The sequence below is a fragment of the Saccoglossus kowalevskii genome, chromosome 15, assembly GCF_978046115.1.
Source record: "Saccoglossus kowalevskii chromosome 15, keSacKowa6.1, whole genome shotgun sequence".
In the NCBI taxonomy this organism is placed as follows: domain Eukaryota; kingdom Metazoa; phylum Hemichordata; class Enteropneusta; family Harrimaniidae; genus Saccoglossus; species Saccoglossus kowalevskii.
This window is the reverse complement of record NC_140655.1, coordinates 10,419,199-10,435,830: the sequence shown is the minus strand read 5'-3', so window position 1 is coordinate 10,435,830 and position 16,632 is coordinate 10,419,199. Positions and strand designations below refer to the sequence as shown.

Below are 16,632 nucleotides of genomic sequence, written 5' to 3'. Positions count from 1 at the left end.
CCACAGAAAAGTTAGTTACCGATGACAGCACAGCAATGATGTTTATCCATTGCATCGCAATGCTATCAGCACGGTGATCGTTACAGCGAAACGGAAAATGTGTGCTTCAGTTTTAAAAAGCCTGTATGTTTTTTTTATTCCGCTTGCATGCTGGAAGCATCTACGTCTCGTCTGTTTTTTTTTGTAGTTTGCGAGGCTAGTTAATAGCGCTTGAGGTACTAGTAAGTAAACAGAGTCCAGGACAGTAAGTCACACATCGCCGCACCGTAACTGAGGCCAGCAACTCAGTTGAATATAACATCAACAGAGACTTGTCAATCAAAGAGCAACGTAAACAAACTTTTGCTAAAAATTGATGTTTTCGTCTTCTTGTTGACAACATCAAGTCTGATTATTTTGATACTATACATATAGGTACTTAAAGTAAACCTCTCTCAGATTTGTTCATTTTCTAATAATATCTTTTATTCAATTCAATTGCATAACTCGGTCGATCTGTAGATTGTCGAAAAATTAAAACAAAGCCCGTATTGTATATGATTTTCATCTACGTCGTGAAAATGAGGATACCCATGAGAGTCAGCGAGACAGTTTAGATAGCAAGTGTTGAATAAACACCGCTGAAAACATTTATAGGGATATATTTCAAGGGAGATTGATAGGAAAATTTATTTAGCGCTTTTCATGGTCAGTTTATTTTCAGCGCCTGCTACAATGCAGCAATATGGTTTAAAACGTATCAGTTTTGATTCACTGATCCATAGATAGTTATGTACCATATGTCACACTTCAAGTGAAGAAATCAATTTTATAGATTTATTAGATAATAGTGAAAAAAATTAGCAATTCCCCAGTCATAATATTTAAATTTGAGTAAATTATGATTAAAAGTCTATTTTTAGGGTTGCAGCTTGCTACAAGACTATACATCATGCGTTTCTTGTTGATCATTGTTTTCGGTATGTATTTCCATTTTAACTTCAGTGTATATTCTGAATACATGGTGTTGGAATCGTCAACTACAGGTTATATTTGATTTTAAGCTACAGCCATCGGTTTTAACGGCTGCTACACACACCTGTAACTATTTCAAACCACTTATGCTTATCGCGTTTAAATGCTCTCTTCTGATGAGATTTGACAGTCATTCTATAAAACACGAGTTTTGATTGGTTGACATTTGAACGATTAGTTTAGGTAATTGGTGAGATGTTATTTATTTATTCCGTCGTATTGAATAATCAGTATAATGTATAGGTAACTAACCCTTCTTTGAATACTTCTGTTTTCATAGTTATATTTTTTACAAGTTGTGTGAATTCAAGAAAATGTCACAAATGTGAATCATGGGATGAAGCCATTGACGAGTCTTGTATTGCAGGCACTAATCGCACAACCATGGATTGTGAGAGTAATCAAGTATGCACTGTAAGTGTATTCTGTACTTTATATTTGTACCACGCTTCCAATGTGACCCATTTTATTGACCGCGCAGTTATTTAAACAAAACACTTATTTCATACGAGTGTTTCATACAGGGAACACTGATTGTATTGGCAGATGCATATTGGGGAAACTATTCATTATATTTCTGGTCAAATAGTAGGTTATTTGCAGTTGCGCATGCGCTATTGTGCCAATCCCCATGGAAACTTATTGCATTGACGCGTTCGCAAATTGCGTTCGTGAATTTGGTCTGCTAGTATGTTTAGTATATTTGCTTGGCAATTTTTCTCAGAAATTACACTTTTATATTCAAAATTAAACGAAATTACAGAAAACAGACACTCACACCATGGAGGTATAAACAGAAGAGTTACAGCTTGTTTAAGCCTATTAAATTTCTGTTGTTTCTAGTCGAGTTAATCCTCTTATCTTGTCTGTTCAAAGCGCGGTGGCCGTCACGCAGCGCGTGTTCGAATTTCATGTGAATAAACAATGTATTTTACACGCGTTGTGTACGTCGCTATGAGTCCCATATCGATCAGGACGCGGCGCGACGACCACCGTCCTTTAAACGATCATTTCCGACGCTAGCGTTCACTTTTTTCGTAACCAAGGGCGGGTCTTTTTTTCTCGGTTGCTATGCGGTGTTCTACGAGTTCTATCAGTAAGTTATGTCCGTTTTTTCTTGGAATTTCCATAGGATATTTAAACTGCTGTTTTCACAGGGTTGCACCAAATTGGTCCACTTATGTGTAAGTTTAAATTGAAGCCTACTTTACGATCTTTGCAATGGTGTTAAAACTACTAGTATGTCCCTCCAGACACCGCCCATCGTGTCGAAGGACGGTGCTCCAGAGTACTCCATGCATGAAGTAGACGACTGAAACTTGAACTGTTTTCAAGTTTTTTTGTCGTTAATGGTATTGCATGACTTCCTGGTACATTTTCGCCAATATCCAGGCGTCGCGGTTTTGAGACAAAATATATCCTCTTCAATCACCACTTCTTCAATTTCATTTATTTCCGCTGAATTGAAACAATCATCGACTTCGTCTTCGCGAACTCGTGCACAACTTTCCAGTGACGCCATTTTAAACAATGACCTTTGCCCGACGGTTTTCGAATAATCCCGAGGGCTTTCGAAGTACGTCTGTAATACTGTCATCGGAAATATCAGCACTTCCTTAAAATACGGTCAGTGTACCACGACTTAAAGATAGATTTCAACGAGTCCTTGAAAGGTTTGTTGACGGCAAGATTCAAGGGGTTGCAGCAGATCGGTAAACAGGCCGGAACAAACACAATGGCGATGTTGTCGTCGTGTAGTTTTTTTCAAAAAATCTTCACATCGATGTGCTCTGAATATCAAACATTTTCAGGGCTTTTTGTTTTTCAGGTAACCGCAACTCCTGGCGTGACGATGTCACATACGGAATGATAACAGTTTCTAAATACCGATGCATTGTTTTCCGTATTTTTTACTGAGTGTGAACTGCAGTAATAATAGCGATAATTCTCGGATGTGTGTTGACTAGTGGAAGTGTAACACTAGTTTTTAATGTGTGGATTAGTAACAGACATTGGATAATAAGGGGCGGACCAGTTGATATCTTGGCGGGGCAGGAATATTGAAATGAAGCCTACTTTTGTTCCCCTATCTGATATGGAATTTTTTTTTCACCAGATCTTGTCTCTAATTTTTTTTTGGCACGCAACAGTTGTTTTTATTCATTTATTTTTCAGTATTTTAAAGCGAGAGGGTCGTCACCTGCGCACGCACGGGAGTTGAATCCCAAGCGACGATAACAACACACGCTAAAAACGCAAAGGCTCATGGGCAGGCGCTTGTTTGTAAACAATGACACGCTATGGCCATCTGACGCATGCGAAGGTGACGACTACCCCGCTTCAAGTAAAGTAGATGACTTGTATAATAGCCCTCTTCACAGTCCCTCTATCTGTGACACAACTGACTATATATATGAAAGCCTTCGTCAACTAAACAAAGAGCAATACTATACTATACTAAAAAACCCCACTGCCCCCACGGTGCCGCCACCACTGCGGTCAAGTACTGTCAACAAAGAACCCGAAACAGCACCATCACACTCGTTAATGATTCAATTACGGATAAATTTGAGTGCTGTATCGACATAGACTTTCTTCGTGTTCAGTTTTTAATATTGTTTCCGTGTTTATTTCTATCAGGATCACACCTGAAATATTTTAACATGGAATAATACTAGTACGTCTGTTACGTATTTAGTTAGCTAATGCAATACTGCCCTCAGTCGGTGATATGTTCGTCAATCCACCACCTCCCATCGATAATAAATGAATTGTTAGAAACAGTTTATACAGAAATACAGCAGAACATAGTTGATAAAATTGTTGAGGGAAAGGATCAATTAGAATCATTCTTTAAAAGTTGTATTTTTTGTCCTGTCTTGTCTTGATTTTTTTCAGGGGGTCTAAAAGTTTCAGATTTTTTTACATGGATATAGTGTAGGATGTTTTATCAAGCATAAGCATAATCATAGAATTTAATTTCTTCACAAAATCTTCCTGCCCCCCAGGATAACCCCTCGGTGTATGACTCCAAATATGCGAATAAAGGAATTCACTTGATCGTTCAAACTAATTTGAAAATACGTAATTTATCATATGAATTTGGCAAATTATAATGAACAACAGAACATTCCCTAATCCTAATCCTAGCTTTTATCATTGTATCAATTATTAGTAACACACTTTCTTTGTCCTCCCACTCTGTCAATATGGACTCCAACAAAGTGATATACATTCTCCTCGTGTCCAGTATTACAATTTGTACTCGTTGATCTGCTCAACAGCCAAAGTCGCCATCTTGTTTACATGAGACCCATATATCTCGCACATGCGCGGCGCGACGACGACCGCCCTTTAAACCAGTTGTAACTCTGTTTATACTTTCATGTTCACACCACACTACATCAAGTGAAAAAGGATACCTAGTTGGACGGATGAACCCCTCAGTGTACGACTCCAAATATACGAATAAAGGAATTCACTTGATCGATCAAACTAATTTGAAAATACGTAATTTATCACATGAATTTGACAAATTATAATGAACACCTGAGCATTCCGTAATCCTTATCCTAGCTTTTATCATTGTATCAATTATCAGTAACACACTTTTTTTGTTCTCTCACTCAATATGGACTCCAACAAAGTGATATACATTCTCCTCGTGTCCAGTGTTACAACGTACATACATATATGTAACACACCATTCACAAAGCCTCACAGATCATTGATTCAGTGGGACAAATGTGTACGGGAAAGATACATTTTGGAGCTCGTCACAGGAAAGATACATGTGGTTCATCGATATAGTCACCAAGACCGGAAGCAGGGGCAACCAATCCCAAGCGGCACACACAGACACTTCAACCACAGTCGCTTGGGGGCTGAAAATCAATAAATACTAATTTAAAAAAAAAATCATCCGCTATACGTATATAAATAAACAAGTTGTGAAACATGGCACCTAGTATAATTGACACCTTGTCGGTTCAAATTTCAATTTCTTACCTTAAAATGCGAAACAAAAAGTTCAGAGGGGATCGGGTGTTACGTTAATAACCGTTGTTCATAATCGCTAACTTTGTTTTATTCAAAACTGCATAAATCCTGTGTTTTCTGATGATATCCGACGACTTCATGAACGAAAATGGCCAGCAGCCAGAATCAAGGGGGATTCGCGCAGAGTTGTGGGTAAATCAAGTGCGCATACTCATTTTCAGCCAATCAGGTGTGCCGTAACAGCGAGTATTTCCTTGATTTACCCAGAACTCTGTGCGTATTATTATATTAGTATTTATTGATTTTCAGCCCCCAAGCAACTGTGACTTCAACTCCACAATCTTTAATGCAATCTACTTCAGTAAAATAAACAAAGGTACAAGAATTAGCATATGCACATATAAACTTTCGAAAGTTGGGTGAATAAAAAACTGTTTCTTTTGCTATAAATTTGCACAGAAACAGCGAGAAATGCCAGAAACATCTCAAACATGAGCATGGCTTTATTGTAGTATTACAGGCACGTTTACTCAGAACGCAACTTGGAATGTTTTTAAATTACGTCACTCAGTCACATGTCTTTGCCTGGAATGCCACGGTGTGTCGCAGATTACCCAGGGTTGGTGTTGAGGGCGCTGCTCAACAAGAACGAGTGTGGCCGAGGTGTGTACATGGATTACCCAGCTACAGCGTTGAGGGCGTGTTATCATAATGAATCGTCGTAATTCAGAAATAGTTGTCCTAATTTGGTCTCATGCCACTAATTAATCAATTTAAATGCCTTGCAAGAACCAATGAAATTTTTTAAATATTTTTTTTCTCAGGTGCGTAATCACCTGTTTGAGGGCGTAATCACCTGTGTCAAAGGTGATACCAACATGTGGTCTTTTGTTTACAACTTAGCGGCTGTGTACCTGTGGGTTTATTCTGTGTGTATTTGGATGTTCTAATCTTGGTGTTTTTCCAGTGATTTCTCTAGGTGCAATCCAAATACAGTAGGTGTGTCTTGTTTACCTGAGATTTGTAAGAGTTTGAGATGGCCAACATGTTAGTTTTTTTCATATGGTTGATTACTGGCATGTTGATTTCCCATTTTTGAGCCATGTTTTCAACTTTCTTCATCATTTTCATATAGCAATCTCGTCATATGTTAACATTGTCGTCTATGGAAATTCAATTAGTGGTATGAGCCCTGAACTGTACAGTGGGACACACATTGACTACAGATCTCAACTCACAGTACAGTGTTATTCAGCAGACAGTTTGAATGTGGAAAAGTTGAGAGGTAGAATTACTATACACTATATCAGCATAGTTACCGCCGCCAGTTACCACAGGGAGCCCAGGAACTATAATCAACTGTACGCAGTCTCTATGAGCGCGGGGGGTGTGTATCGGCTGGTATCTAGTGTAAGAAATAGACAAGGGATGAAGGCTCCAGCCACCTCACATTTTTAAACTCGAGAAAACAGACGAAACGAATGAAAAATAAAATCTATAAAAAATAAATTTCGCCGAAGCTTTACCTATATTTTACCTATATCTGCAGAATACATCAAGAAAACTACACAAATTGACTCCATTTATGAATACTTAACGGTTTGCCCGAACGCATGGCACAGTTGGAGGCGTGGCTTGTGTTCAAAGTGTGTCAACAACCAATCACAAGACTGGTTACGAACCACACCGAGGTTACGACTCGGTTAGCCTCGCTCAACTGGTTCGTAACCAATCATGTGATTGGTTGTTGACAAATTCTGAACAAGCCACGCCTCCAACTGTGCCATGCGTTCGGAATTGTTGTATTGCTTTCTTTCAAGCTTTAACATTTTAATACATACCAATTAAATTGCATCATAATGAAATTGCAATTTTTTTTTGCATGAATATCATAAAATTGCAGCATTACAGTTTTATTTGTTTCGTTTTTTATAAAATTGCCTTTTACAACTTAGCACCAGCATATTGTTACAGTTTCAATACTTGCAGTCGTATTCACTTCATATTTAAGTTTTCTTGATTCCAAAAGAACCACATGCAGTCAGGTACTTGTAGGTCTGACGATAATTGACTTAACATCGCATCACATACGGGTTTCAGCATTTTATATTGCCACGATAAAGCATGTGTATATACATTGCTACATTTACGTTGGCGTTATGAACTAGATTGTGTTCAGTTGTTTGGTTGCTATTTCAGATAAGGTTATATTCTATTGTTTCAACATTCAGCTTCGAGTACTTTTGTGCCCACCATCATATTGATTTCCCAGAATTTTCATTTTTTTGTTCATGTATATGGGGTGAGATCATTGCTAAGATTATTTATATTTGCTTTATTCGATTTTTTTATCTGTAGATTGTAATTAAGTTGACATTTTAAAATTGTCTTTGCATTAGGGTGGCAATGTCTTGACATTGTTATATTGTCTTTGTATTGGGTTGGCATTGGCTTGACATTTTTATTTTGTCCTAGTATTAGGTTGGCACTTTGCTATTTGACATTTTTGATTTTATTTTGTGTCGCATAATCATAATTTATGCGGAATAAAACACCCTATCTCAGGCATTATGATACCCCGGACATTCACAGCGAATTGATTGGTGGTTGTGATATTATCTATTGTATTTTGTTAATGTTTTTCTTTTTGTCTCACACACATGTAGCTGATATTAACTGATATTAACTAGATTTGCTTTATTCAGGGTTTTCCCATTTTGTGTATTTCAATGCGTTCTTTGAATGACTTAAAAGCATAGTGTCTCCACATCGCAACATTTCATAATTTAGAGGTTGGCACCACTCGGTTACCATGCTGCCATTCTTCGTGAATGAACTCAAACAGGCGACTCTGTGCATGGAAAGGGTATCCGAGGCGACCTCTGCGATGACTGGCTTCATTCGAGGTACCACACGTAACTCCCTCCTTCGTTAATCAGCGATTAGCATCACGTGATGAGTTCCGGCAATGGCGCATGGGTGATGCACACTCCTCCTTATTTTGCCCCAACTACTTGTGTCTGTGTCATTTCCTTATTAATTATATTTAAATTATTGTCTGTTACTTTCCTTAGACATCGTATGCGAAGACTGGAGATTCGTATGAATTGTTCTACAGGGGATGCGCTGACTCCGATCATTGTGTCATTGGCTGTGTTACATCATTTATTGGTGGTGAGTGCAGATATTATGGATACCTCGTATCAACTGGAGATGTATCGTAACAAATTCATATTCCAAAAATATTTATTTTTTATTTGTAAATACATGATAAATATACTTTCTATATCAAAATACCTCTTCCAGTCATGTGAGAGTCACGTGATTCAAATTTCAATGTTGTTCAGCATTCGTGAAATATGCAGGTGAACAAAATGTTATCAAAACGATTTTACCTTCGCATTTTTGTAATATTTTATGTTTTCATTCACCCTTCAGATACTGAACAATGTTCTTCATGCTGTGACACTGACCAATGCAATGGTAGTACCAATTTATTTGGGAACACTTTCCTGATGTCTGCTGTATTTGCAACTGCACTATATTTGATTATTTGAAATACGGCTATGAAGACATGTATGCTTCGCGCTTTAAATTTTTCAATATCTAATATATCCTAGACGTGCATGACCACTGAGACAGGGATAATCACGTGACTTTTCGTCCCTCAAATAATGTTCTATTCCCACCTGTCGATTGCAATCAAAGCTCGCCAGTTCTATATTACTATAGTATTTGCAAAAAAATAATGTACTAATACATCACAATGCGTAAAAATGCATAGTATTATATAACGTTATTGTACATCTGTTTATTCGGTAATAAAGCATGACTGCATTACATTTTACGAATGTATGTTCATTTATACTCTGCTGGGCAATGAAGTATGACTGTCATTAAATGTTACAAATGTACGTACATTTATACTCTGCTGGGTAATGAAATGTGACTGTCATTAATTGTTACGAATATGTAATGTGAATGTGTAAGTGTTACGAATGTATATCTTCGCATAAAGGGTTATTACATTTCATCAATGTGACAATAATAACCTCCTATGATAAATCAGATAAAAGCAGCATGTTTAACAATAAACTTTCAATTGTCTGGATTATAACAGGGTTTACTTAAACAAAAACAGTCCAACAAATTGCAGTTTATCTATTTGAACCATATTCACGATCAAATCGAGCAATGGTTTAATGGAGATGTAAATCATATCCATGGATGTTGTAAAAGGCTACAAGTATGGGTGAATGAATGGGAGTTCAGCAATAATTTCTGGTTACAGTTGAATAATGTAGGTACATACTGCTCGACAATATATATCATTCACAATCAAATGGTTTCTGCTTGAAACCTGATTTCTACATCATACAAGGGACATTGATGTCACCTTAGGTCATCTTTGTTGTTATTGTATTTTATTGTATTTATTGAATGTTAATGTTTAATAATTTTGACAAAAGAAGACAATGTATTTTTAAAAGTAAGTACTCTAGCATGGCAAAACTGTACTGGCATCCATTAATATATTTCATTCATCATAGTGATACACCTTGTGGAACCGAATATTACCCAAGTGTTTTGCAGCGAATATGTGGCAGCGCGAACTTGGCACGGCGCCCGACTTTTACAATGCTTTTCAAATTATAGTCATGTTAATTGTACTTGGTGGTTGGTTTATTACAGATTACGATTCCAGTATTTTAGCCACACAAGCGTGTTTGATTCGCTCCAGGTAAATATCTCTCTATTTTAATGTATTTCCTAACCATGTAGGAATGTATGTTTACCAATTTACCGCATACATACACTATTTATTGTAGTGCAGATTCCCTTTGGCAATTACACTTACGCGTGACCTGATCCACTCGCTCCCGAGAAAGTCATTCAGGACAACACGTCAACTAGTCGGCATGACAAGGCAATGCAAAATGTACACAAGCCTCCTAATCCAGACGTGTATAGTAAAGCTTAACCGAATTCGAATATGAACGCCATGGAAAGAAAATAATTATATCCCTGGAGTGGGTGTCATTCTTCAGCTCCTTTTGTATTTATGTTTTCAGAGGTGTAAATTGCTAGTATAGGCAGAATTATTGACAGAATTACTTGAGGCAACAGAGAAACTGGGTTCATTGATTAAAAAAATCATAATAATATTTCCTACAAGAAACACAATACGATAGCAGCGTGTCAGCAGGGACAATCACATTTGACATTCATTTGTCATGAAGAGAGATAAGACACTTGCGTAATTCCAGATCACTAAATTTACATTAGGTCTACTCTGGAAGCACGATTGAAGTTTGTGAATAGCTTTCATTACGACAGTGTGTCGGATTCAACGCCTTTAGCCAATTTATTTGTATGCTCTTTAAAATGATTATAAAATTATATCGCCAATTGATTTTAGAAGGCTCTCTAAATGTCGAAGACCCGCACGTTGCACAATAGTCAGATCACTTGAGATAATATAACCGATGGAGGCATAGTGATACAAGGTGTATCACTATGATGGCAGTTGTAAATATTTATACGCTGCAATGCATTTATATAATTGGCTATCTTAGAGGCTATTGTATTGTTGTATTTAAGTCTGAATAGGAACAGACTGATTTTGGAAATAAAGGGGTATGGTGGAAATAACATTTTGTCTATATCTCAGTGTACCTGAATCCAAATACGTAATCCGTAAACGCTTCAAGTCACTGAGTGCAGATCCATGGTTCTTTTATATGTGACACAAATTTATTTGACAATGTAGCACTATTAAATTTAAGCCGATGATAATATTTATGCCCATGACAACATCTTCGACGCTCAGTGGTAGAAAATATGGACATGACATTTATGATAAATTACACTCACGCATGTCCCGACCCGCTCGCTCCCGAAAAAGTCATTCGGGACAACACGTCAACTCGTCGGCATGACAATGCAATACAAAATGTACACCAGCCTCTTAATCCAGACGTGTATAGTAAAGCTTATCCGAATTCGAATATGAACGCCATGGAAAAAAACCCTGTTATTTCCCTGGAGTGGGTGTCATTGTCTTCTGTATCGAGGTGATTATCAACAAGTTCAGTGCTGGCTGGTATGATTGTTCTAACTCCCCATGAGTGTAATGCATGTTTACACCGAATTATGTTAACGAGTACGACGTCAATACAATCGACGTATACACCAAGTGATGTTGATACTGTTTTCGTGCTACAGGGCAGATATAAAATTGCTTGGCAGAAGAGTTCAAAATTCGTTTCGAATTTGTGGGTTACACAACTGACAATGCATTTGCCAGCAGTGAATTAATTTAGTACTCTCACATGCCTTATATTTATTACATGTATAAAGAGACAAGATTATTGCGGCGTTTCATGAATGAATCAAACCATGGCAACACTCACACAAGTAAAAAGGGCGCTCATAAAATTGTTAATTATATATAGTGGTTTATCACTTTTACGATCACTGTTTCTTGCACAATACCACGCATTGTAATTGGAGATTTTGAGGGGCAAGACAGACATTCCTCTTCAACTGTGTCGCACCGACACGAATACACAAAGTGTTTCAGCTTGATTGATGGCCCTCCCCTAACATTTTTTCGCCATTGATACTATGAGTCCACTTCAAATATCTCCACTTTCGTCAAATAGTATTGTACTCTGAGAGCACTCATACAAGAGGGGTGATTAAGATTATCAGGCATGTAACGTTAGAGTCTCAATACCCCTATTGAATGCTCTCGAAGTAAAAACAAAACAAACAAAAAACTTTCATATTTTATGCGGCATTGTCCAGACTTCTTACAAACCAGAAAATAAATGAATAATAAATCCGCATTATTTTCGCCTGATTGTGTAATTTTACACGTTATTTAAAGCAAAGGCGTCGTCACCTGCGCACGCAAAGGTTCATGGGTTTGTAAACAACGACACGCAATGGATGTCTGGCACATGCGCAGGTGACGACTCTCCGCTTTAATTCTGTGTAAAAACGAATTCCCTAATAGTATTTTTTGTTCATATAAACCAATTATTTTCGTTGTTTTATATTTTAGTTACTGTTCATCATGCGTTTCTTGCTGGCCATTGCTTTCCGTATGTATTATATTTGCTGTCAGAAAATATATTCTAATTGCTTGTCATTATATATGAATATCTTGATTTGTACATTGTTTTCATTTGAATCGTAGATTCGTCGATTACGTTCCATTCGTGAGAGATATGGTTTAAAAGAACAAACACCTACGACTAGGCATTAATGCCATTTCAATTATTTATTTTGTATTCAAAGAACATACATCACACATTTTTACAGGAAAAGTTGCTTTTGGTTTCTGGATTACATTGGTTATATTGCCAGATCATAACATTTTGCTCAAGACCGGTTATTAAGTGTCGTTTCTATGCATAATTTGTTGTATACTAGTATGTCATCGAAAAATGGTGTATAATAAATGAGAACTGTCATCGTGTTTGTGAACGTGTTATAATTATACGAATCCAACATTTATGTGAATGATTACATTTCAATAGTTATATTTTCTACACGTGGTGTGGAATCAAGGAGATGCTACGTGTGTGAATCACGGTATCCTGCTACTGACGATCCTTGTGTAACAGGAAATGACCTTTCTGATTTTGCCGAAGACTGTGGTGATGACCAAATATGTGCAGTGAGTATATTCTGTTATAGATTTGTATCGACCCTGGTAGTTATTGAGCATATATACATGTGTAATACAACAAATATTTATCATACAAATTTGCATGAATAACTGGAAACTTCCTAACCCTGTTTGTCAGTCTTTTAGGTTTAATCCAAATTAATAATTCATGACGTCACATACTATTTACATGTTGATGTAGTCTTACTAGTCTTTTTGTTTTGACAAACATTCTGTTTCATTTTATTCCATAAATATGGGCTCCAACAAGTTGTTATACTTGAAAATACTTTCCTGTTCGTTATTAGTATTTCAATTATTGTTTGCTACCCTCATTAGAAACATAATCAGAAGTACAAAGGCTCATATGATTATTTCCAAAGGGGATGTGCTGACAGAGATTTGTGTTTCATAGGCTGTAAACAATCGTTCAGTAATGGTGAGTGTAGATATTATGGGTACCTCGTATCAACTTGAGTTGTACCATAACAAATGCATGTTTCCACAGATACTTTTTTATTATATACATACTCAATGTATTTTCTATATCAAAAGACCTCATTCAGTCATGTGTAAGACACGTGACTGAAGTATATTGTGATTTATTTCAAAGGTTTGCGTTTACGGAATATACAGCTGAACTAAAAACATCGGTCATGAAAATATTAGACGATTTTATCTTCTTATTTTTATGTTTTCATTTATCCAACAGTTACTGTGGAAGTCTGCATTGCATGTTGTGGCACTGATCTTTGTAACGGGTGTACGGCTCTCCTAGGAAGCGCTTTTCTGGTGACTGCTTTGTTTGCAATGCCACGATATTTGATTTTGTGAAGTTTGGATATTAAAACGTGGACTCAGCTATTTTCACTTTCGGCGCCCAGCGTCAGCGATGTCTGACGTCATCCATTGTCTCTTAACATTCTTGTACTTTTTTAATAATAATTTTCTAATCCTTTTTAAATGTTCAAGCAATTTAAAATCGCGATCCAGTGTAATGTATTGCACATATGTTTTTAGGGTTATTGGTTAAAATATGTCTTTAATGTTAAATTATTGACATTATAGAACATCTCCAAACCCATTTCTAAACACAGCATATATCCTTGAATCACTTGGGATCTATTACAGAACAGTGGATGAGGTTATAATCTGTTGACTTTACTCTATGAAGAAATGCAAAATCCACTATCTAATCACAAATTATCTAAACATATGTGATGAAATAACAGTTAAACGACTCAGGAACAGTGTTCAAAAAGTTAGATGAGATAGAAAATATTAGTTTACTTATTTTCATTGTACGCTGATAATTGGATTCCAACTGTTTTAATCAAAAATACAAAAAAGTAAAGTCATGGAAATATTTGCCAGGGACATGGGGTGTAAATTCTAGTAAGAATCTCAGTGAGATTATAAAATTTGTTTTTAAATTAGAGAGAACATTTGCATTGGAAGTATGCATAGAATGACTCAAGTAGCAATGTATACATTTAAAACAAATTATAGCATTCGCTTCTAATTGTGTATTGTGCACATGCGTATGAAGAGTTTTGAATAAACTATTAGTTGTTGTGGTTTCCTAATCAATTATGTGCATATCTAATTTTCTGTTTTCAGTCTGTTAACAATATGTATTATTATTATTATTATTATTATTATGTTATTTAGTATGTCCTTTTGATCTGCTGTTTTACAGTCCTAATGCCGAGTCTTACCCAAAGACCTGGGGCTAACAGGAAGGATGGCAGTGCGAATGTAATGATGGGATAGAATGAAACACTGTTTGAAAATCCAATAAAGTTGCATGGTTTTCTCATCAAAAGATGTTTTACAGCTATTTATAGATGTGTTCTTTCTTGCAATAATGTATTAATACTTCGTAAAACGCAATAAATAGTAAAGTGAAATGCTTCTGTACACCAGTCAATTTGTTGTTAAAGCATGGTATATTTAATTAATTGCCCACTGTGTACTGGTACTGAAACTGGAGAGAAATAACGAGAGAGTTTTCTGATTTTGATAGGAAGAGATTGTTAGTGTGTTTATTAAGTATTCGACTGGTTTTAGTCTGATTAGTGGACAACCTCAATATAATTGCAGTACACGATGAAATTTGCTAATGTTGCAATGTTAGATGGACATTATTGCCAATTGATAGAACTGCATTTGTTCACAAAAATCTTAGAAACATTTCTGCCTGGGATGTGCACTTTCAATCTTGGATTTGTCTGATAGAACGAAACAAATTTAATACAAAATCCCATTGCACATGCCAACACTTCTCATGCTTTTCACACAAAGTGTCTGATAAGTAGCAATAGGTGAGTAAACAAAATGAAATATGGTCAAGGAAATAAGTTCCAATCTCTAGCAGTTTCCTTGCATCTTGCTACGAATGATAATAATGTCGTCGAATGAGACTTGAAACAAAAAACAATTACATTCGGACCACTCCATGTTCAGATTGCATTTGAGCCTTAGTCTTGAATAAGTCTGTTAGGAAGATTCCAGCTTCTAGCAGTCACCATGCCAACTCAAAAACCTAAATTTCACTGTGTTTACTGAATGAAATTGTAAATGAAATGCGTTGCGGTATAACCACTCATGTGTCTTTCTATAATTAGCGCCCTCTAACGACAGCGAGATTATGTGACGTGAACATCACTTACAATGTCTTTGAAAGAGGCAACTCTACTGTCTTTACCAGACTCACTCATCCGACAATGTACAACACACACTTACATAAGGTAAGGTTCATGCCGGGTGCGGATACGTATGTGCCGTCAGTCCGGCGAACCAAAACACACTAATAAAGCCAACTAAAAACGGCTGCTCTTACACGTAGCACGTAATGTTCAAGGTTACAGATTGAAACAAAAACTAAATGGGAGAATGAATAACTTGCATTGACTGCGAAAAAATCGATAATTGGTGCTCGGCAAATGCCACTAACATTACTCAGTCTAAGAAAAATTAAAATAACTGTGAAGAACATTGACAAAATATGCACCCTGTTACTGGCACGCCGCCGTCCAGGAAAACCCCGCGACTCAAAAATGTTAACTCTGAAAAAAATATTTTTGGAGAATTGCAGTCCTGATAATGTATATGCGATAGTCTGTATTTGTCTGTATTGTATTTGTGCAAGGAAAACATATAGCGCCCCAAACCCCAACTGATGCGTTAGACACAATATTCAGTCAGTATTATGAAATCACATGAATCACATTCGTGTGGTTGGTTGTTTAAGTCAATACATGGACGTCTTTAGGGCGGAACGGCTATGATATTATACAGGACATTATAATAGAAATATAGAATTGAAACCGTTTGGTAATTCATTAAATTTAATTATTCACGCTTCGAAACCCTCAAAATCACTAATACTTTTCAGGTCGATTATCCTGCAGTATACTAACCACAAAGGAGGAAACAAAACATGCACACATTTGTTATCGTGGTGAGGATATTGAAACTGTAGCCTATTTCATATTTCATATACCCTCTTTAAAGTGGTTTAAACTAACCAGTTTATAATAAAATAATTTAACAACCTTGAGACGCGCATAGCAAACCAGTCTTCAACATAGCTGCCAATGTTGATGTTTTAGTGTTCGGAACAATATGGCTGTGCATGAGACCGTCATTGGTGACTACGTCATGTGGTCGTTTTGCTCCGCTTAGATGTTACAGGTAGTCAGAGGTGAAAATATGGGTGAAAAACAGATTTAAAGATAATATTAAAGGATAAGGGTATTTTATGTTTGTCAAATAACACACCCAATCTTTTAAGTGTTTATTATCAGAAACTAGCATGTACAGGGTGTATATGCAAGGTCGTGAATAAGGATGCCCTAGATATTGAGGTGAATGCTCTAGTTAACTGAAATAGATCATACTCATTTTATCTGGTACACATTTCACATTGAATACATAAT

The 16,632-nt window shown here is 36.5% G+C and overlaps 2 protein-coding genes across 2 annotated transcripts in view; both read left to right on the top strand.

The window, feature by feature from the left end:
* The window catches only part of LOC102809981 (uncharacterized), a 56,922-nt gene extending 48,062 nt beyond the window's left edge, over nucleotides 1-8,860 (top strand). The window contains exons 4-5 of the mRNA XM_006820395.2: nucleotides 8,088-8,187; nucleotides 8,452-8,860. Of these exons, the coding sequence (XP_006820458.1) occupies nucleotides 8,088-8,187; nucleotides 8,452-8,570 (219 nt within the window). The 3' untranslated portion in view covers nucleotides 8,571-8,860. The remainder of the gene's footprint in view (nucleotides 1-8,087; nucleotides 8,188-8,451) is intronic.
* An 824-nt stretch (nucleotides 8,861-9,684) lies between these two features.
* LOC144357971 (uncharacterized) lies at nucleotides 9,685-14,516 on the top strand. Its single transcript, XM_078011991.1, has 5 exons — nucleotides 9,685-9,754; nucleotides 12,083-12,122; nucleotides 12,561-12,700; nucleotides 13,031-13,130; nucleotides 14,391-14,516. Exons 2-5 carry the CDS (start codon nucleotides 12,095-12,097, stop codon nucleotides 14,462-14,464), a joined length of 342 nt encoding a protein of 113 aa, XP_077868117.1. The 5' UTR covers nucleotides 9,685-9,754; nucleotides 12,083-12,094; the 3' UTR covers nucleotides 14,465-14,516.
* Nucleotides 14,517-16,632: the final 2,116 nt, after the last annotated feature.

What these genes read in the sequence shown, in the direction of transcription:
- LOC144357971 (XM_078011991.1), top strand. Translation starts at nt 12,095, where the DNA reads ATGCGTTTCTTGCTGGCCATTGCTTTCC. An exon ending in GTGATGACCAAATATGTGCA is followed by an intron (nt 12,701 to 13,030) that starts GTGAGTATATTC and finishes TACCCTCATTAG; the next exon opens with AAACATAATCAGAAGTACAA. An exon ending in TAAACAATCGTTCAGTAATG is followed by an intron (nt 13,131 to 14,390) that starts GTGAGTGTAGAT and finishes GCTGTTTTACAG; the next exon opens with TCCTAATGCCGAGTCTTACC.